This window comes from Toxorhynchites rutilus, chromosome 2, assembly GCF_029784135.1.
Source record: "Toxorhynchites rutilus septentrionalis strain SRP chromosome 2, ASM2978413v1, whole genome shotgun sequence".
NCBI classification, from domain to species: domain Eukaryota; kingdom Metazoa; phylum Arthropoda; class Insecta; order Diptera; family Culicidae; genus Toxorhynchites; species Toxorhynchites rutilus.
The window spans coordinates 290,972,789-290,994,528 of NC_073745.1; the positions used below are offsets into that span (position 1 = coordinate 290,972,789).

Consider the following 21,740-nt stretch of genomic DNA (forward strand, 5'->3'; position numbering starts at 1 on the left):
GAGAGAAAACTGCAGCAAAATGAGAAAACAGAATAATCGATGTTTCAGCATGCGTAGAGAGTATACCGATCTCACTTTAACATGTAAACAAAAAAAAATAATTAAAAACTACTTTGGCTGAAGTGAAAGTAAGAAGTGAAAATTCATTTTTAAGTCTTAGTTTCAAAAATGATAGGGAATGTCTACCCCTATTTGTCTAGTTTAGAATCTTTTTTTTTTGAGCGGTGGATGCGAAGCCATGTGATTTCCATGGCCTATGACGATATTTCACGTTAAATCTTCTTGGAAATGTCAATAATTATAGATACAACGTTGTGAAAAAGGTCTCAACGAAAACATTAAAAATCCGTTTTTTGGGTTGCACCTATTCTCAAAGTTCAAGAAAATCGTAGGCTTTTGGAGGTTTTTTTTGCTCTGAAATTGTTTTATGTAGTTTAAGATACCTAGTCCATGTTTCATCTCGGTTCAAGCTTGTATTGGATGTACTCTTTGTGGTAATCGGGGAAAAATAGGTGTCGAGACCTGAGACGCTAGTTTTTTATATGATTTTTGGAATGCTTTTTTACATATCATATCAAAACAAAAATTTTTTGTTGGAAAATTTGTAAACTGTGTTTCGAAAACTTTTGGACGAAAATTTTGAAAAAAAAAGGTTTTTTTTTATTTTTGATGTGAGTCTTTTATATTTGATTTTCGAAAAGCTTCGACTTTTTCAAATAACATAGAGCGAATCCACACCAAACCTGCTACGAATTTCACCGATTTTTTTGAAATCTTGTAGGGTAAGTCGGGTTGATTTGGACCACCCATTTATCTCGAAAAGTACGATTCGACTAGATTTTTTATAATGTCTCCATCTCCTTTCATTGTTGAACCGTTTGTATCTAACGTGAAAAATCTTTGGTAAAATTTGACAGGTGGGGGGAAACGGTAGCATGAACAAAACTTTGATTGTAGGAAAATGTAAGTTTTTCAATCGTGGTTTTAAGGTTTTTTCCGTTGATTAAACAAACTTTTAGTGCATTGTGCAGTAAATTCTGTTCACCAGGAACCATTTGAAATAAATTGCATTTAAGTTTTTGCATGCTGTGTGGAGGGATATGGACACATTTCTGTGGGGTGAATTGGTCATACAGGTTTGAGACTTTTCTCTGGTCTAATAAATTCCAGATGCCGCGGAATTACAATAAAGGATGGACAGACAACGTTAGGAGAAGGAAAAGCTTGAATGAGCAACGCAGGCCATCAATGACGGATTTTCTTTGTACAAAGTATCGAAAGTGTTCAAAAATGCTCGAACAACAGTGAAAAGATTCATGCAGAATTCTAAATGGTCTCAATGCAATTTTGCTGGCCAGGTTTGTTGCCAAGCCACCTGGTTTCGATCCAAACACTGTTACTGATTGCAATATTATCCTGAATTACTTTACATAAACATAAGTATGTTTTATTATTCTTCTTTATTATTCTTTATTATTATTGATTCATCTGACAGAAATAGTCTTAATGAATAATCTATCACGTTTTAAAATACATGCAGTCTTCTAATACTATTAACAAATTGTGACGTGGACATTCCAAATTCAAAAACTGATTCAACGGACGAAAACATGCGGATCATTGCACAAACAGGTTGGTTGTATCCATACAAAGTACGATGAAATCCCGGCTGCATTAGGGATCGGTATCTCAGCATCCTACCCGAGGCTCGAAAGTCCAAAAGCGATAGGAGATACGAGCAGTCGACATCGCCATTGAGTAGTTTAACTACAAACGTCGCTTGTTGAATCTTTCGTCTCCGATCAAGTGTTTCAAGTCCAAGCAAGCGACACCTGTCAGCATATGCTGGTAGGTTCAATGGGTCACGCCACGGTAAATTTCTGAGCGCAAGCCGTACAAACCTCTTTTGCACTCGTTCAATCCTTAGGTTCCACGTGACATCATTAGGAGCCCAAACAGCAGATGCATTCTCCAGGATCGGGCGAACAAAAGAGCAATACAATGCTTTTAGGCAATGCGGGTCCTTGAAATCTTTGGCAATCTTGAATAGAAAACCAAGTTGTCGGTTTGCCCTAGATATGGTCCAGGTATAATGAGAATGGAAGGAAAGTTTAGGATCCAGCACTACGCCAAGATCTACCACTTCATCTACTCTCTCAAGAACATTTTCAACGATGTGATAGTCAAAAATGATTGGGTCCTTGGATCGATGAAAGGTCATTACATGGCATTTACCGATGCTAATAACAAGTTTGTTCTTGCGGCACCAGTGAACAAACTCATCGAGTAGCCTTTGAAGACGTAGACAATCCCTGATGCAACGTACCACGACATAGATCTTCAAATCATCAGCATACATAAGTTTGTTCTTGAAGCCTAACGAAGATGCAGCGTCATTGAAATATAACACGAACAATAAAGGTCCCAAATTGCTTCCTTGTGGGACACCAGATACGCTCACAAACGATGATGATACGCTAGAGCCATGCTTGACACGAAGCTTCCTATCAGTAAGGTACGACGACAACCACGACACCAATCTGTTCGATGCGCCCATCCGTGATAGTTTACACAGTAGCACTTTGTGGTCGATCTTATCAAAGGCTGCCTTTAGGTCTGTGTAGATCACGTCTACCTGTGCCTTTTGTTCTAAAGCTTCGAAACAAGTACTGGTGAAATCCAACAGATTGGTACTTACGGATCTACCGGGAATGAAACCGTGCTGATCGGACGAAATGTGGGACTTAGTAGCATGTAGAATTTGATCACTGACGATAATCTCAAAAAAAAAATTTTTTTGACGTGGGACTACGTCTAACCGGACTACATGGAGGGTAAAATGAAAAGCTAAACATAGAACATGCAGGAAAAAAACACATATAACTCGAACATTTCTCAATAGATCGGAAAGGTGTTTGCATCAGTTGATAGGAAATATTTCTACGCATCTATCATAATGAATAAAATGTAATTTTTCATTAGATAAACAATTGAACAATTGAACTCTCTACCTGCCACGTTTTGATTGGTCCGATTTATGGTTTCTCCTAAACAGACTTCTAAATCGGTCTACTATGGAAACATTTATTGTTCCGTAAAACCTCTACATGTCAAATTTGGTTCCATTTGCTTAATCAATTCTCGAGTAATGCTGAAATTAGTGTTTCATTTGTATGGCGGGGTGGACCTCGAACCACCATAGAAACATTTCTTGCCTACTGAAACCTTCACTTGTCAAATTTGGCCCCAAAAACCCCTATATACAAATTTCCACTATTCATCTCTTTTATTATATTATATATTTGGTAATTTAGAGCTTGATATAGTGATTAAACATTGATTGATAGAAAATAAGTGTAGCTCAGTGTATAATTTCTCTTTGTCTATTTAGACCGTATTGGTTTGGAAATATTGTTTTTGCTTAGGGGGTCCAAATTGCCCCCACTTACCCTACATAGTATATCCATAAGTTATGTGACTGAGATTCCAACTGCTACCAGCAGATAAATTTGAAGCGAAACAAAGTGGTAACACTGCAGTCGTGTAGTGTGATATCCCTTCTTCACTTTCACCTAGTTTCTCAGTCCTACCAGTATTTCTTCGGTTTTCTAGCAACGATGAAGTTTGGTCTGTACGAGGAGCGTGCGGCAACTGTTATGATATTTAAGTGCGGAAAGACAGCGAAATTGATCTAGGAGCTACTCAAACAGCTTTCTATCAATGAATGATCCACGTTTCGTACACTACAACGATACAAAGGTACAGCTGATAGAACCACAGAGGGGCGTCCGAGGTCAATATGGCAGCACTATGTCATCTATGCCGTCTATAAGTCGAAATGAAAGTTTCCCAGCATAAGTCGTATTTCGCATGAGGAATTCCAGTTTGGAGCGTACAAGTCATTTATTTACGCACGAATTGAAACTAAGCGGAATCACAATGCTTCGATTAGGGATGTGGCCAAAAAGTTTAATCTGTCCAAGTCTTTCGTTCAGAGGGCCAAGAACCGGGAGGGACTGCATACGTACAAAGTGCAGATGGCTCCAAATCGTGACGAACAGTAAAATACGGTGGGATGGTCACCGGCCCGGAAACTGTGAACCCAGATACTGACGAAGCCTCAATGTCTCATCATGAATGATGAGATTTACGACAAGGCGGACTTCCGACAGCTTCCGGGGCTACTGTTCTTCACTACACATGTTTGATGTACCGGAGGAAGTAAGAAAGCAGAAACATTCAAAGTTTGCCAAGTAACTACCGGGGTTGTATATGGCAGATGTACCTCAAGGAGTGTCTACAAAAGCGTCTGCTTCCCTGTTGAAGCAACACAAGGTTCCTTCGATATTATGGCCGGATTTAGCTTCGTATCATTATAAAAAGGATGTCCTGGAGTGATACTAAGCCAACGGAGTCATTTTCGACCTAAGGACATGAAAAGACATTTTTTTTTCGGTAAGGGCATCGCGACGGTTTGCTTGCCGTCCGGTAAAGAGTGCCTCTGTATTTTTGCATTACATCATATTTGAATCTGTACTGGGTGTCAGTTTGGAAAACAAGAGCGTTACGTTTGGGTACAATGTTTCGAGCGTTAACACCTCTTTGCCAACGGTACAAAGTGGAATAAAAATCATTTCATTCGAAAGACAAAAGGTGTATGAGTGGTGTTGTTTACTAATTGACCCAAAAACTTATTTCAATATCTCAAAACTGTTTAGAAAGCAACATTCTATAAATATGAGTACCTGCTTGAAAGTCAATCTTAGTCAAGATTTTTCGATGCATGTGGTTGGCTGTCGGCGAAAGTTCTCTAAATATTGTGTTCGCCCTGGCCAACCTCAGTTTCTTTTTTGCTACTGTTTTGAACAATTTTTCTCGCTACAGAATGCATATTCAGAATACGCAAGAAGGTAGCATTGTATAGAGCGGAATCGAAACAGAAGAGATACATAAAATAGGAGGTACTTCGTCGGTTTTCATACCGTGGAGATTGTACGAATTGTTGATTCTATGCGTTAGGCGTTATCAAATAGATAACGGTAGTGTGGGACAAATATCTAATCGCCTGGAACCGCACGGCATGTTGTGCGCGTAACGCGTCCGAATGCGTAACGTGTATTGTTCTGAGTTCGTGTACTGTTCTTGCGAGAACAAGAATGAATCATGAATCAACCACTTTCAGCTGCGTGTACAAAACAACACAAACCCATCGGTCCTTTTCCAGGGCCTCTAAAACTTTCGACTAAAGAGTTATTTTTAAATTTCGAAGCATTCTAAAATGTATTTAGTATTTTTGTTTGCCTGAAGAGAGCTTCTGTGAACTCAGGAGGGTGATTGGATTTATTGGGGTAATGATGTTGTTTTGAATTGTTGAGGAGTTGAAAAAAGAGTAAAATATCTATTTGAAATACTAAACTAAACAACCTGGCCTTGAGAAATACTATTTGGAAAGCCTTGTTGCTTGGATGACTGATAAATAGTGAATGACTGATTTGTGATTTTTTCAATCGATCATTCAACTTTCGCGATTTCATTGTTTTCGGGTTGAAAGTGACGTAAGGTATTTTTCACCGTTGAAAGTTGTGTTCTTCGGTGAAAAACTGAAGTTGAAATTTTATTTCGATGGTATTGCTTTCGCTTCCGCAGCCACCAACTAATAGATTCGGTATATGTTGATCCTTAGAATTAACCCTTTGCGGGTTTGTTCGCTCTCAGCGCCCACAGCAAGGAAGCATACTAAATACTTTATTCAACCATGCAATAGTTTACACTTTTTCTAAACGTATTTTTAATGTCTAGTGAACCTGCTCAGGATTAAAATCGGAACTTCTATGAATAATATATAACGGTACTTTGTGTAAACAAAAGATTATTTGCGTGGAAAGATAAGAAAATCTTGTTCAAGGTAAATTAATTCCGAACGCAAAGGGTTAATGTTGAAGAGACAATCTACTCGAAATGCTCCGCGAAGCGTTCGTGCTCGTCACTCAGTCAAAGCCTTCTTTTGGCGGCCCTTGTCATTGCTATGAAATATTTGTATCAAACAGTTTTATTATTAAATTTCATCAATGTTTGTGCTTGCCGGCAATAGTTTTGTAGTTCTATGTTAAAAGTGCAGTCGTGTCTGGAGCATCACCCTTCTTCATTCATCTCTTTTTTTCTTTACGGCCCACGGCACCATGACTAACAGGTGTTTGTGGCCCCTATGAAAAAAGGCTATGAAATTTCAACTTGTCGCAACTCGGTTGAATGCATGCAGAATCGGTTGTTTGAACTATGTAGAAGGAAGCAGAACCTACCTATTATTAACACACTGTATATCATGTGAGATTGATGTTAATTAATTGGCATGAAAGTTTGGTTTTTGGAATGTTCTGCGCCAGAACAAAACAATAACGAAGATATTCCACTCTATATACATCGTGAATCAACCTGGTTCTTTTATATATCTGGAAAATAAACAAATTGGAGTGGCTTTATACTTATGAAATGGATTGTATTATAACTATCTTATCGAGCACTAAGATTGTGTAACTCCCTACTAATTTTTCTCGATGTTTTTTTTTTTTGAAAAAAATGCACAAACAGAATTTGTTTCTTCTTTTATTTTTTCTTACATTACCATTCCCACCAAATTTCGTTGATGATACGCAAAAGTTTTCCCCTCCTCCTCTCATATAAGGAAGAACCTCATCCCACGTGACCGCTACTCATCATCGCAATTTTGCGATTATTAGAAACTAGCGAACGTGACAACCATCCAAAGCGTATCATACGCGAACATATAAAACCATCTCGAGTGTTCGTGCTCTCAGTGGCTGCGATGCAGTGCAACGCTACACCCACTCTCTCACTCACTTTTTTATAGACAGTGACAGTTGAGTACGAGAGAGATAGAGAGAGAGAGAGGCGGCCAGCCCGGCACTATTACACTGTTTACACTATTTTTGCAACATTGTTGCACTCGCCGACCTGCACGGCTACATTGGTGGGGGCTTGCTCTGCACACTACCAGTACCGAAGCAACCAGTCAGCCGTCAAATAAGATAGTTTATTTTGCCTTCGCTTCCTATCTTCCTGCGCAATATCACCCTTGTACGGGTTTCTCGAAAGGGTGGGAGGGGGTGACGTATCGGTAAAGGTGAGAACTGTTTTTCCCGATTTCTCAAGTGGAAAATGATTTGTGGTGCGTGGCAAACGATATTAATACAATCTATTTCGGTTAACTGGCAAAAGAAAGGACTACGCAAAAAAAACTATTCTAGTTACTTGGAAAGTTAAAATAGGCGAACTGATGGGGGCGGAGGTGTGCTGGGGAACCTCGTCTTTCGTCGATAAACGCTAGTGTCGATTGGGTTTTAGCTCGATAATTATCCACGATAGAAAGGTAGTCCTTCCAATGTGCGTTCGAGTCGGAACTTGTTTGCTGTGCTCACTATCGCATACAAAACGCAGCTTGAAGGGTTTGTGGCATGGGGTAATGGGGTTTATTTTAATTTTCAACCCACATCCATCTGGAACTACCCCAGTGGAAGTATATGAACACGAAATGATCTGCATTGTTGTGTTCGAACGCTGCATTTTGAACGACGCAGATTGTTGCTGCTAATTGTCGCGACTTCAAGTGTTTTCTCAGATTAAATATCCTTCCACAGGGGGCGCCTTCCGGCCAACCGTTGTTACGGATTTTATTAATTATCTACATTTTTTCTTCGGATGAATTCTTACGGAAGTTTTTCTTCTTTTCTTTCCTCCTTCTACACTTTCAGACACGATTATGAAGACTCAAAGGCTGCTTGCAAAATGATGTAAGTACAACTATTTTTTTTTTGCATATTTATAGTCAATAACAGAGCCGAATATTTTTTTTTCATTTATTACTTGTTATGGTTGGAATATGGACCCCAGCGCCTTCCCCTAATTGATTGCTCGTGATTAATATTACACGCGAAAACATGTTTGGGATTAGTTTTTGCTCGCGTTTGTCGATACTCGACATGGGATAATATTTTCATGCTTCTATTTTCTTAAAATGAAAATGAAATGAAATTTTCTTTATGTGAAAAAGGACGCGTTCGCGAGATGTGAACCGCCGGGTGTCATATTGCATTGGTATCATGAATTTCAATAAAAATACGACATTTATTGTAAGGAGCTGCAATGCGTATCCTACCACAGGACTGACAGAAACGCTCGTCGAATACGACTGTCACTCGCGATTGGGAATTTCACCGAGCTAAATTGATTTTTTTCTACATCGTTGCTTCAACTTCATAGTCGTTGCTGACTGAGTGATTGAATGTTTGAAGTTCATTGTTCCACAGCTGGTGTAACGTTAATTCAATTTGTCACTCGCGCGATCGCGGATGAGAGAAGCGCTGCGATGTGTTGTGAGGTATCGAATTAAAAGTGGATAAAACCCGTATATCGTGCTGTGATTAGGGTTTTACGAGTCGGCGAGAATCAGTGTCTCTATATGGCAAGGTTGACCAGATCAGAGTGTGAAAGTCCAAAAGTTGAAGGAGAGTTAAAAGCAATCTATTAAGTGAGTAGGGGCTGTGGACACTTCAAAAAAGTACATTATTAATGTTGATTCAATACGATTATACTGATGTTTGGTTGCTCAATCATATGACCAAAAGAAGGGTGTGGAGACTTTTTTTCGTTATGATAATAATCAAAAGATCGCTTGACAAGAGTGTAACGAATCTAGACCATTCCATGATTCCTTGTAACCTAGTTCAAAGAGTAATGCCGCTAGATAAGTGAACATATTATTCGGTTCTATTTTTCTAGAATTACTCATTACTTTTTTATGAACACGCGATGTTACAAAGTGACAACAATTTAATATCGTGCAGTGATAAAGCTCTTTCTAGGGCAGCATAAAATGAATGCATGAACGATGTGATATTCGGAGCCTTGCGAACAATATGAAGCCGCAATGCCATAAAAACAAGGATATACAGAGTAAAGATTGCTCCGATTTTGTTCAAACCTTCATAGTTAGTCATTATCGAAAACTTTTCGATTCGTATTTTTATTTTATTTGCAACTTTCGGAGCTTTTTTCTCATTTTAACGAGTTTTTGAAAGCTCACAACCGATGGACCGAGTTCCAATCTTTTACCAGCAAATGAAAATAGTAAGCTTATTTCAGGCGAAATATTAGAACCAATTAAATTTGTGCTCCCTAAGACATCAAGACCAAAGAGATTTTTAAGTTTTTGTAAAGCTCTTTGCGTGATGTGATCTACCCGGAAAATTAATCAGTTGACTGGAAAAATTAACTCTTTATGAAAATTTTGGTTGGTCTGAAAACAACCTTTAGAGTTTGTGTTGCTGGAACAAAGCTTTCGTGCTGTTGATGGAAGATGGCTTTTGCGCTGGTGATTTGATCTTCGTTGGATTCTGATTAGTTTTTATTGTATTCCTACACAATTTCTCATTTTTTTCCTTCTCCTTCTCCTTCTCCTTCTCCTTCTCCTTCTCCTTCTCCTTCTCCTTCTCCTTCTCCTTCTCCTTCTCCTTCTCCTTCTCCTTCTCCTTCTCCTTCTCCTTCTCCTTCTCCTTCTCCTTCTCCTTCTCCTTCTCCTTCTCCTTCTCCTTCTCCTTCTCCTTCTCCTTCTCCTTCTCCTTCTCCTTCTCCTTCTCCTTCTCCTTCTCCTTCTCCTTCTCCTTCTCCTTCTCCTTCTCCTTCTCCTTCTCCTTCTCCTTCTCCTTCTCCTTCTCCTTCTCCTTCTCCTTCTCCTTCTCCTTCTCCTTCTCCTTCTCCTTCTCCTTCTCCTTCTCCTTCTCCTTCTCCTTCTCCTTCTCCTTCTCCTTCTCCTTCTCCTTCTCCTTCTCCTTCTCCTTCTCCTTCTCCTTCTCCTTCTCCTTCTCCTTCTCCTTCTCCTTCTCCTTCTCCTTCTCCTTCTCCTTCTCCTTCTCCTTCTCCTTCTCCTTCTCCTTCTCCTTCTCCTTCTCCTTCTCCTTCTCCTTCTCCTTCTCCTTCTCCTTCTCCTTCTCCTTCTCCTTCTCCTTCTCCTTCTCCTTCTCCTTCTCCTTCTCCTTCTCCTTCTCCTTCTCCTTCTCCTTCTCCTTCTCCTTCTCCTTCTCCTTCTCCTTCTCCTTCTCCTTCTCCTTCTCCTTCTCCTTCTCCTTCTCCTTCTCCTTCTCCTTCTCCTTCTCCTTCTCCTTCTCCTTCTCCTTCTCCTTCTCCTTCTCCTTCTCCTTCTCCTTCTCCTTCTCCTTCTCCTTCTCCTTCTCCTTCTCCTTCTCCTTCTCCTTCTCCTTCTCCTTCTCCTTCTCCTTCTCCTTCTCCTTCTCCTTCTCCTTCTCCTTCTCCTTCTCCTTCTCCTTCTCCTTAAAATCGAACGTTGGCCATAACGAACTTTTTTTTTTGCGGAATTATTACCAATACATCTGACGGAAGACGGAAGGTTTTTCATTTGTTTTTGAATTTTAATTTGTGAATGTTTGCAAATACTGATTAATTTAGTAAAAGTTATTGAAAATCTGTATGATTTTTTGTCAGTCATAACCTTAATGGATGCCGGCCCGTAGAATTTCGTTTGTGGAGCTGGAGGAAATGATCGGTACGTGTGATGAGGATTCTAACGAGATTGCTGGTGTGAATATCCTTCCGCCGGACCGAATAATAACCATCCAACCCTTGATTCCATTGCTTTTTCGCATCATTTTGGTACTTTGCAGGTTTAGGAAAATGTTCAATTTTTCGGGACATGAATAATTGGGAAGAAATTGTACTTCAGCATAGACATTTCTCCACGACCAACAATAAAAATAACAGCATACGCTCTCGTTTGAAAGAAAAACCTGCAAGTAATAAGTTAACAGTATATGAAATAAGAAATGTCACATCTCACCTTAGGTGGATTAATTTAGGTTTATACTTAGAGACCTCCATCCTCCAGTGCTCGTTCGTTCCTGAATGTAAATTTAATGCATTTATGAATACCATATATTTGCTAAATGAAGTGACTTTCAGTTTGCAGTATGTTTGTACTTGCAAAAAAATAGTGTGGGTTTCGGCCAATGTTCGATTTTTCGAAAAGTCATTTTCAAGAAAATGGAAGGTGTGAAAAAAATAATTCTTGAACATTGGGATTTCTTTAGCATCAAAAATCGAAATTACACTAATGGCTTCCGTCAAAAAAATAATCCAGTCGATCATTAGTTTAAATTCGAGTGGCGTCACCTGTTATCGATCGCGAATGCACGGTTGAAGAAACAATTTCGATTCAAGTTCCAGATATGGTGTTTTTTGACGAAGTATTCCGTCTTTCGGGAACATATTGGGGTGCAAATTAAAAAACGAAACATCGCGAAAATTGGCCAATTTCGAGCGCTCATTGCTCAGTCATTTCCTGATGGATTAACGAGATTTTGGCTTCAATTGATTCGGGCACTCCATAACAATCTATTTTAGTGAAGATAATAATATGTTTTATGAAACTAACTATCGAGCAGTTGAAAAATGTCAAGCATTAACTGCACGAAAATCCCGCGTTTTGATTGGTTAAATACAAGCGATCTGTGCTCTCTCAGTTGTTCATTCAGTACATTTACTTTCTATTGACATAAGAATCAGCCCCGTATTGAAATTATATTATTTAGTGCTTGATTTTATGTTGCGCAATATCTCACGTTTTAATTGGTTCAATTTGGGTTCACCCAGTTTAGCCGTCTGAAAGGAGGAATTCTAGGAATTCTAGAGATTCTACGGATTCTCGAGATTCACAGATTCTAGAGATTTTAGAGATTCTACAGATTCTAGAGATTCTAGAGATTTTGAAGATTATGGAGATCATCGGTATTACAGAGATTCTAAACAGTGTTGTCACATTTTAATCTGTACCAGAGGGGTTAAAAATCGTTCTCATCTGTACTTTTTTATCCAAAAACCTGTACCAAAAATCTGTACCGTCAAAAATATTTGTTCTAGGAATTTAGCATGAAAAAATACTCATTTATTTACTACAAATACTATGTAAATTTGCAAGTCCTTCGTGTGTTTTATAATGCTTATAAATAGTTTCTTTTAAATCCAGATTACGTACTACCATGAATTAAAATTTTAAAAAATCGCTCCAAGCGGCGTAAAAGTGGTCATGTACTTTAATGTTGCTTTTTCCGAATGTAGGAAATTTAACACGCGGAAAAAATATGTACCAATCTGTACTTTTTGACAAAAATCTGTACTGTACCAAAAATAACGAAAAAATCTGTACATTTTCAGATAAATCTGTACGTGTGGCAACACTGATTCTGAAGATTCTAGAGAATCTAGAGTTTCTACAGATTCTGAAGATTCTAGCGATTATTGAGTTTGTTGAGATTATGAAGATTCTTGAGATTCTAGGGATTCCTGGGATACTCGAGATTCTAGATATTCTAGAGATTATAGAAATTGTAGAGGTTCTAGAGATTCTGAAGATTCAAAAATTCTAGAGGTTCTAGAGATTCTGGAGATTCTAGAGATTCTACAGATTCTGAAGATTCTAGAGATTTAATGAGTTTGTTGAGATTTTTGAGATACTTGATATTTCAGAGATTCTAGAGATTCTAGAGATTCTAGAGATTTTGGAGATTCCACAGATTTTGGAGATCCTACAGATTCTTGAGTTTGTAAAGATTCTAGAGATTTTCGAGATTATGGTTTTTTTTAGATTCTAGATATTCTAGAGATTCAAAAAAATCTAGAGGTTCTGGAGATTTTAGAGATTCTACAGATTCTATAGATTCTTGAGCTTGTAGAGATTTTTGAGATTCAAGAGATTCTAGAGATTCTAGAGGTTCTAGAGATACTAGGGTTTCTAGAGATTCTTTATATTTTTGAGATTCTTGAGATTCTGAAGATTCTGAAGATTCTAGAGATTCTCAATTTGTGGAGATTCTGGAGTTTTTTGAGATTCTAGAAATTCCAGAAATTCTTGAGATTTTCGAGACTCTAGAGATTCTAGAGATTTTAGAGATTCTAGAGATTCTAGAGATTCTATAAATTCTAGAGATTCTAGAGATTCTAAAGATTTCTAGAGATTCTTTATATTTTTGAGATTCTAGAGATTCTGAAGATTCTAGAGATTCTCGAATTCGTAAAGACTCTAGAGATGTTTTAGATTCAATAAGATGAGATTCTTGAAATTCTTGGAATTCTTGAAAATATATATAACATAGAATATTTTAGAGATTCCAGAGATTCTAGAGATTCTAAAAATTCTAGATATGCTTGATATTCTAGAGATTCTGAAGATTCTAGAGATTCTGAAGATTCTAGAGATTCTGAAGATTCTAGAGATTCAAGAGATTCTAGAAATACTTGAGATTCTAGAGATTACAAAAATCAAAGAGATTGTAGAGATTCTAGAAATCCAAGAGATTCTAGAGATTCTAGAGATTCTAGAGATTTAAAAATTCTAGATATACTTGATATTCTAGAGATTCTGAAGATTCTAGAGATTCAAGAGGTTCTAGAAATACTTGAGATTCTAGAGATTCTAAAAATCCAAGAGGTTGTAGAGATTGTAGAGATTCTAGAGATTCTGGATTCTGAAATCTGGATTCTAGATTCCATATTCTAGATTCTATATTCTAGACTCCAGAAACCGTTGCTTGTCATGCTGTTTTTTAAGATCTTATTTCGATAGCATGAACAAGTCTGAGTGACCAAGATTCAATTATATACCCAACGATTTGTCTTGATAAGTTGCTTTGTTTCTTTTTCTGTTCGTCATACCGTCTTTATCAACATAGGTGATTTTTTGGTTTAAGTGAATTTGTTTTGTTCCTTCATTCATGCGGGTCTTGTATTGCTGTGAGTGAGACGTCAACACATAAGTATAGGGACGAAATAGATGGCGAATATTTGCAATGTCACGAGTATGGCGGCATTCGTTCGCTAAGGGTTTATTAATAAAACGCCCATTTGCAACACAGCATCATGCTTCTCGCAGCAAACTAATACACGTTCACAAAATATGTTGCGATGAAATCTACCACGCAGGATGTTTCGGTTTCCGTGAAAAACACAATGGAGAAAGCGAAACTGGAATAATCGAAACAACGTTTGTTAACAACTGTTTGTGCTTAGAAGAGTGCTCCCGGCAGGGTAACTTTTGTTGATTTTGGCTCGTCGTTTCTAAATGAAAATCAAAGCAATTGAAGCCTGGTGGTCTGGTGGTGGGCTCCGGTCCAAATGAATCGTCATTTAAAGCTTTTTCTCTCTATTCTTTATGTATCCAAATTGGAACTTAGTGTTTTGTGAATTATGCTGTTGAAAGAATAAGTTGATTTGACCCTAAGGGATACCAATGCGGTTTGAAACATTATTCTGTTCAAAGATCAATGGCGTGCGTAGGTGTACTCGTTTCGACTGCACTGGACTCAAATGTCAGAAAAATCAAAGAATGAAGATGCAATCGAAAGCATGTAAACTCAGTTGAACGATTAATTTGATATGTTCCGAGAAAATCAAGCATGAATAGTCTGAAATCAAAAATCAAGCTCAAAAGTGGGATTCTGCTGTTCCGGGAATATATTGCCAATAATCAATTGAATCTATTTCTCTGATCACTGATTTTATTGGTTGATCAAATTCGCCTCCGCTTCATTTTACTCTACGTGTTTGCCATTCAAAAATTAGCACAGTTTATATCGAGGACATTAATTTACTCTTCCGCAGAACGCATTTGCGTCGTCCTAATATAAACTCAAGTTTCAACAAAGAGACGCATTACCATGGCTCAAAGTGGCTCAAATAAAATGGATCATATTGTTATTGAATGCATCCGGCGGAGCTCATCGATGTGTACCCAAAAAAAATGGTCTGAAGTTGATTCTTCGAAATCATCTCATTCATAGTGATAAGGATTTTCTTAGTGCGTCAATATTTTACGCTGATCTTGACATAGGACTATGTCTTTGATTTCTATATAGGGGGGTCACTCTACGAAAAATGTAACGATTCATTAAGAGTTTTCAAACGCATATTACTCAACATCGTTATTGCTACATATGTAGTGTTATATACCATTAGACAGGAAAGAGACACGATCGCATAGTTGACGTAGGATTCCGTTAGGCTATCTGTTGATTTTGGATATGTTTGAAGAATTACATCGTTAAACTCTTTGATAATGATGTGATGACTCTGAAAAGGGCCGTTTTGTTTGGTTGTTGGGTATTGTTTGTTCACTCCGCCAGTGTTTACTGAGTGATGATGATAGAAGGACGGTAAACAGTCGTTGGATGGTGCGTATCGGGTAAAAGATGCCGAAGTGGAACGAGATATGATGAAAACCGCCCTCTGTGATCCATAACACAGGAGGCATCTTGTCTAGGATTATGATGAAATAGAGAAAAAAAATCCCCAATGTAATATAAGATGATTACCAATACCGAACACAATTATCAATTTTTCTCATCAGTAAAAACATGTTACTTTAATATAGAGAAAACATATTTGAAATGGAAAAGATAATTTTCTTTTATAATTTTTACTTTCTAAGTGTTTATTCAACCCAATGCGAATTTTAGTTGGGCTAAGAACAACTAATACTATATGAAGAGCATATGAATGAATGGAAAAAATGGTAGTAATGGCTTCAATTGTATTTTTGTGTACGTTCTTGAACAGAATGTGGTTCCGGATTCTACCACGTTATCTCATCTAACTCGTTTGAAGGATACAAGTTCATACATGAAACGGCTTTTTTCAGCCATTTGAAGTATCAAAAGACAAAAAAAAAGAAATATTTTGAACAATGAAAAAACTCAATTCAAATGCAATTACTACACACATTCACAGTCCTATGTCAAGATCTCGTCCGTGCCACTAGGCCCAGACCCATCAACTTTTTTTTGTATTTCGCTTTATCAAGATTGATATGTTGTAAACATATAAAAATGATACTCATTGATACATCGGTTCATCGGGAGTTTTGTTTGCCAACTTTCCATTTGAGTAGGTGTTCCCATAGAAAAACCGAACGGTGGTCCAATTGGAGTTTTTTCTCTAACTTCTCTAACTCAGTTTTTCTTTTGCAATTGGAGTGAACTAATCTATTAGAAAATGAAACTACGATATAATGTTGTAGAAGAGGGGCAATTGGAGTTTGCCAAATTTGGTGTAAGGTTACTTAAATATTTAATATTTGTTCTGGAATCTTCTTGACTTAAACGAATCGATTTCCTCAGCAAATCCGTCCTACCCCATATTAATATAACGCAATACTTTGTCTAATTCGTGGGAAGTTCGCGTTACGTATCCGATACCTCTCCGCACAACAAAACAACATCATTTCGCACGAAATTAAACGAGGAGCGGAAGTCAGCCGGCGATGATGGAAGTTAATATAATATGCTATTATTTAAGAATAAACCATCACTGTCAGCCGACTGCAGACTTTAGCGAGCTCAATGCGCGTCTGAAGAATGTTACGAAGCTGACGGACTTACAGAGAGAGAGATGTCATGGTGTATCTGGAATAAATTTTTCAACACAGCTTTAATCGACAATAAATTTTCCATTAATTATTTAAAATTCTCCTGACAGCGCGTTGGCAGAGATTTGTGCGTGGGTGGAGGGGGTGACGGTGGCAGTGATGATGGGATGAATGCTTCGACGAAACTCGCCAATAAAATGGAGCTTTAGATGGAAAACGCTCAAGTTGGATGCTCGAGACAGAAGCTCCCCCTAATTTGTGCGCACTTAAATGTGGCTTCGATCGTGTGTACCTAGAATTTTCCTCTGTAATCTTCAATGGGCACACTCTTCGCAATTTCGTTCGTTGCGCCTGATGAATATCTGGAGGTCGTCCCGCTGGAGATGGAATGACACGGTCGTGTAAAACTGGTACATTTTTTCTGGCAGCCGAGAGCTTCATTAAAAAAGGATTCCTACCGGGGAGGAAAACATGAATCCTTCTTCGAGGAATTTAAATTGAATGTTATTTACTTCTGCTCGCATAAGTTACAAGCATAAACATTCGAATAAGTTACAATCATCGTTGTTGAAGAGCAATCGTTTCGGTGTGATCTGAGAATTGAGTGTAGCCGTGACTCAGTAAGGGAAGAAGGAAAGTGTCGATATTGTTAAACTGGTTTTCATTCTTAACAATTCATTATTGAACTTTTGTTCTTCAATATGTTTTGAAGTTTATTTTTCCACCCAGTGTCATTTTCATCTTGTTATTCAAGATGCCAGAATTGAATTTCATTTTAGACAAAGTAATATCAGCTGTTGTTTACTTTTAACCTGAGGCAGCTGTGTGCGTTTGATTTTTATTTATGCCGTTGTTACCGTCTCGCCAAACAAAATCATGCGCTATTTCTTGCAAAGTTCGTTTCATCGAACTCGGGCGTTTTTGTTCTCTAAATGGTCTAGCCTGACTATTTTTTTTTTGTTTTTGATGCCAGAACGAATATCGTTTCGGATGTGATGAATATCAATTTGTTGCTTTTGATATTCAAAATATAAATAACAGCGAAGTTATGATCCCCACTCAATGCCGCATCCATTCATTATAGCAATTTTGTTCATGCATCACCGATATGAACAACAAAATGAACTCGTTTGTTAGCGTCATCAATATACCGTTCTGAATCATATTTCGGACAGCATCATATTTCGGACACTTTGATCTAATATCTTGAAATGCTTAATGCACCGATGATATAACTATATAAATAATATCACAATTGCTTCCTTAGAGTAATCTCTTGGTTCCACTATCATTTCATATGAGAACTACATTTGAATTAGAACATAATCGGCAAAAATCTATCAACACTACTCACTATCGTTTGTGTTTGAAACTTGTTCAGCGTGAGCACGTAGAATTTACCCGTTCATCAATATTTAAATTTCTCCCGTGTTTCATCAGTTCTCATCATCGTTAACAGTTTACTGTGATTGCTTGGTAAGTGTTTCGCAGTAGACTATAAAATATAAGTAAGTGTAATGTATTTTTCGTTCAAAAAATTACAAAATAAAGCGTCGGAAGTTTGAATTTGAAAAGCAATTTATTCGATGATTTTTTATGTTTTCAATCAAATAGGTACTAAAGTAGAAAGCTTAAAAGCATGTTGAACTAATTTATTAAAAATATCAACCAAATAATACCTGTGCATAAAGTTTAGACCTGTTTTCTGCATCATATGCCTTAATCGTCCGAAATATGATTCAGAACGGTAATGAGGGCAGTGTGTTTCAGGATGAAAAAAAGTCATTTACACTGTAATAGAATCATATTCGTGAATATTTGTTGATATTCTAAGACACTGCCTACTATCATTTTCATTTGTCACTTCATTGAAACAGTCCCAAAAAGTTTGCAGTGAGTTTCGTATATAGGGTTTGAAGACGATGATGAGCTGGTTACACTCAGAACATTCGTCGCAAGATATTTTATGTACTCCAATAACAGTGCCAGTAAGATTATTTACGTTTCAAGAACTCCTAAATAGTCTGACGTGATCCACGGGTCTAAAAAGGCTGAAATTAAGTAATTCTGATCTACTACTAAGTAGTTGAATCCAGAAAAAAAAACCCTGTTGAATATTACTTGCAGAAAACTCGAATCCCTATTAAAGAATATCGACGGAAACGGATAATTTATTCATAGTTCATTATTTTTATGTAATGTGTAAATGTGTTTATTTCTTCTAAAATGTAATCCTTCATTCGCCAAATGCACACATGCAGTGTCTTTCAGTTCCGTATTCGCAAATAAAAAGCCGAATATCCGACTGTCGCATATCCGACTATCCGGCCTTGAAGCTATCCGGTATCCGTTTCATCGCTGATTGATATCAACTTCACTTCCATTTTTCCAGACCTTTTCCTCTACTTAAAACTGATCATGTTTGTATACGAACATTATCTTAAATGGGCATTAGAAAGGTTTATACATACTGTGGGTGATAGAAAATTAATCTCGCGCATTTTTGAGTAATGATAAACAGTTTTGCGTCGAACAAATAAAAAAGACGGGTGGGTAATGTCGGGGACATAACCGTAGTGACGTAGGGCTATACAAAAGGGACAGTCTTTGTTTTTTATTAATATTTTGTTTTATTTTCTTCTCCTGGAAAATGAATGAGTTTACTGTATACTCTTTGTGAACATGTTGGTGGTTCTGGAAAGAACCTTCGGTGTTGTGTTTTTGCGTTTTTAGTGATGACCCACCACCTACCCCCGCACATGGAATACATTCTTGCATTGTCTTGTGTGCAAAAGAAATATGGTGATATTTATGCTCTTTGCCTAACGATACATAACTCCCGCAATGAAATCCGATTTTCACTCACGCATCACTAATAATCATCTACGATTTACGTCTCGGCTGCTGATAAATTTCTAATTTATTACTAATAATAATTCACCCAGCTTCCCGATTGAAATATTTATATAAATAAAATCTATATAAATAAAAATGGAAGGCCAAATGCGTTCGTAAGCGCAAAACCCGAGGAAGGAATGATCCGATTTGAACCATCTCTATTTTCTTGTATCAATATAGCGAAGAGAAAATCGAAAAAAAAACGGAATACTCTGTAGGAAGCTCGAAAAGTGAATTCTCATATGTTCTACAATTACATCTTTGTTAGATTTCGCGTTTGCGGAATAAAGCTTCGTGTTCCGTTGGTATGAAGCGAAAATGACAATAGATTCTCTGGTGGAATAACGCTCTTTGCAAATAAAAATATGAATGATAATTTACTTTTCTGTATCAAACATGTATTCCATGTAACGGAGAAACATGTTATTTGCAAGTGAATCAAGAATCTTGAGCGGAAATTTTGTCTGAAAATAAATTTATATTAGGCTGTCAAAAAAGTTCTGCGGTATTTTTTTTTTAATTTTCATTTGTTCATAAAATTAGTTACGATCATCTGTTTTAAGTCAAATATGCGCCGTTTTGTTCGATGACTTGTTCCCAATGAGATGCCAACTTCATAATACCACTGTTATAGAAGCTAGCTTCCTTATTGGCAAAAAACTCGGATAGCCAATTTTCACAGGCCTCTTTTGTGGCTAACTTCTGACTGCCTAGCTCGTTCGCCATGGACAAAAACAGGTGATAGTCATTTGGTGCAAGGTCCGGACTATACGGCGGATGCAAAAGAACCTCCCATCCGAGCTCCCGGAGCTTCTGGCGCGTCACCAGAGAACAGGGATGGTAAAAAATCACATTCAACGATCAATGAATAAGTATATCCCTCTAGTCGGATGTTTTTAAATCACCCCCAGCAGGCGAGGCTCTTTTATTCTTCATATGTACACAGAGAGAATACTTGGAACGGTGAGCTACCAAGATCTCAAAAAAGCAATATGAGAGCGGAATCCCAACTGCTTGCACTCTCGAAGCATTACTTCTACTACTCAGGTTTTATCGTGAGTGTAAGCCACAAACGATTAATCCCATTCCATAGAGCGGATGATGAGTTCTTGATCGGAAAGTGTAACAAGAGACGATCAACTGAAATCTTACGACACTCATCGAGGGATTTTTAATTCTCTATTGCACTGTCCGCAGTGAGTGGCTGACTCAGTCTCGTGTCGATTTTATTTTGCTGTCGTCTCCCGCCCGATAAACAGCAGACGGGTAATGGATGCAATTGATTAATTTTATTACCAGCAGATTTGGGCGAATCTCATCCCGCCCAAAATTGTTTTTAGATTCCAATAATTCTGAACATTCACATTTCTCTCCAAATAATTTTTCCAACAGTAATTCAATTAGTGACTTCACGAAACACCTTTCGAATTCGATTGAATTTCAGACCCTTTTTTATTTTGTAGATAAAACGGATCACATATTTGATTAATTCAATTCTGTGTGGTTACGTTCTTCGTTGCGAATAAATGTAATGAAATAGTATGGACGTATGATATTCATGTATCGTGGACTTCCGACATATGTGGCAGTAGATTTGTCGAACGACTAATGTTTTTTTATATCCCTTCAAACTTGTTGCATCTCTCAAGTGTACATACTGCTTTGACCGCAGATTTGCATGGTAGAATCTGGTTAATTTCAGGTATTCAGTCTTCATATTGTCGAATGAATACTGTTGGAACAATAGGTATCGCAGCAAATGATTATCAACATCCTACCTTATCATCAAACGGTATGCGAAGAATTTCAGTGAACTGACGGCATTGGAATATATGCTTTGTGAGGACCACACAATTATTATCAGAGCTGATAAACACCCGACTGGAAGTCATGAACATCAATTCAATGTGCCCAAGATAAATTTATCCTTTGAAGGTCATTAACCTTTCTAAAGACGATCAGATGGAATATATTCCAATGTCGTCTGGAATAACCTGTCCAACACCTTATGATCGTTATATTGTTTTTGCTATTATTCTGATGTTTCATAACACGGCACTCTATTGATTATTCGCCGAAAATGAATAAAAAATATCCTTGAAGTTAGCCTACGGTTTTAGTAGCAGTGCAATATGGTGAGCCAGTCTCAGGATAAGAAAACATTTAAAAATAAAGCTTTTTTTTTTGAATGAATCAATAGTAAAACAAAACGTAAAAAAATTTCTCGGCTTTGTGATAGCAGATAATCATTATCCATTTGAGTTGTATGAGTATTCCATTCCCCCACAAACTGTGGATAGTCTATCTGCATACAAATTATGTAGAGTGCCACAATCCAAAAAAATTATGAGCAAATATTTACGTGCTTAAACAAAAAAACACATGTTGACATATTTGC

The 21,740-nt window shown here is 37.5% G+C and overlaps 1 protein-coding gene across 11 annotated transcripts in view; it reads left to right on the forward strand.

The window, feature by feature from the left end:
• LOC129764676 (basic helix-loop-helix ARNT-like protein 2) overlaps positions 1-21,740 on the forward strand; it is a 242,926-nt gene that overhangs the window by 187,878 nt on the left and 33,308 nt on the right. For 9 of the 11 annotated variants that reach the window (XM_055764005.1, XM_055764004.1, XM_055764003.1 and 6 more), the window contains one exon: positions 7,770-7,808. The exons of 1 other annotated variant lie outside the window; for it this stretch is intronic. In XM_055764005.1, coding sequence (XP_055619980.1) covers positions 7,770-7,808 — 39 coding nt within the window. Of the gene's footprint in view, positions 1-7,017; positions 7,142-7,769; positions 7,809-21,740 lie in introns of those variants that run through there. One more of the 11 variants, XM_055764010.1, reaches the window with a different exon arrangement.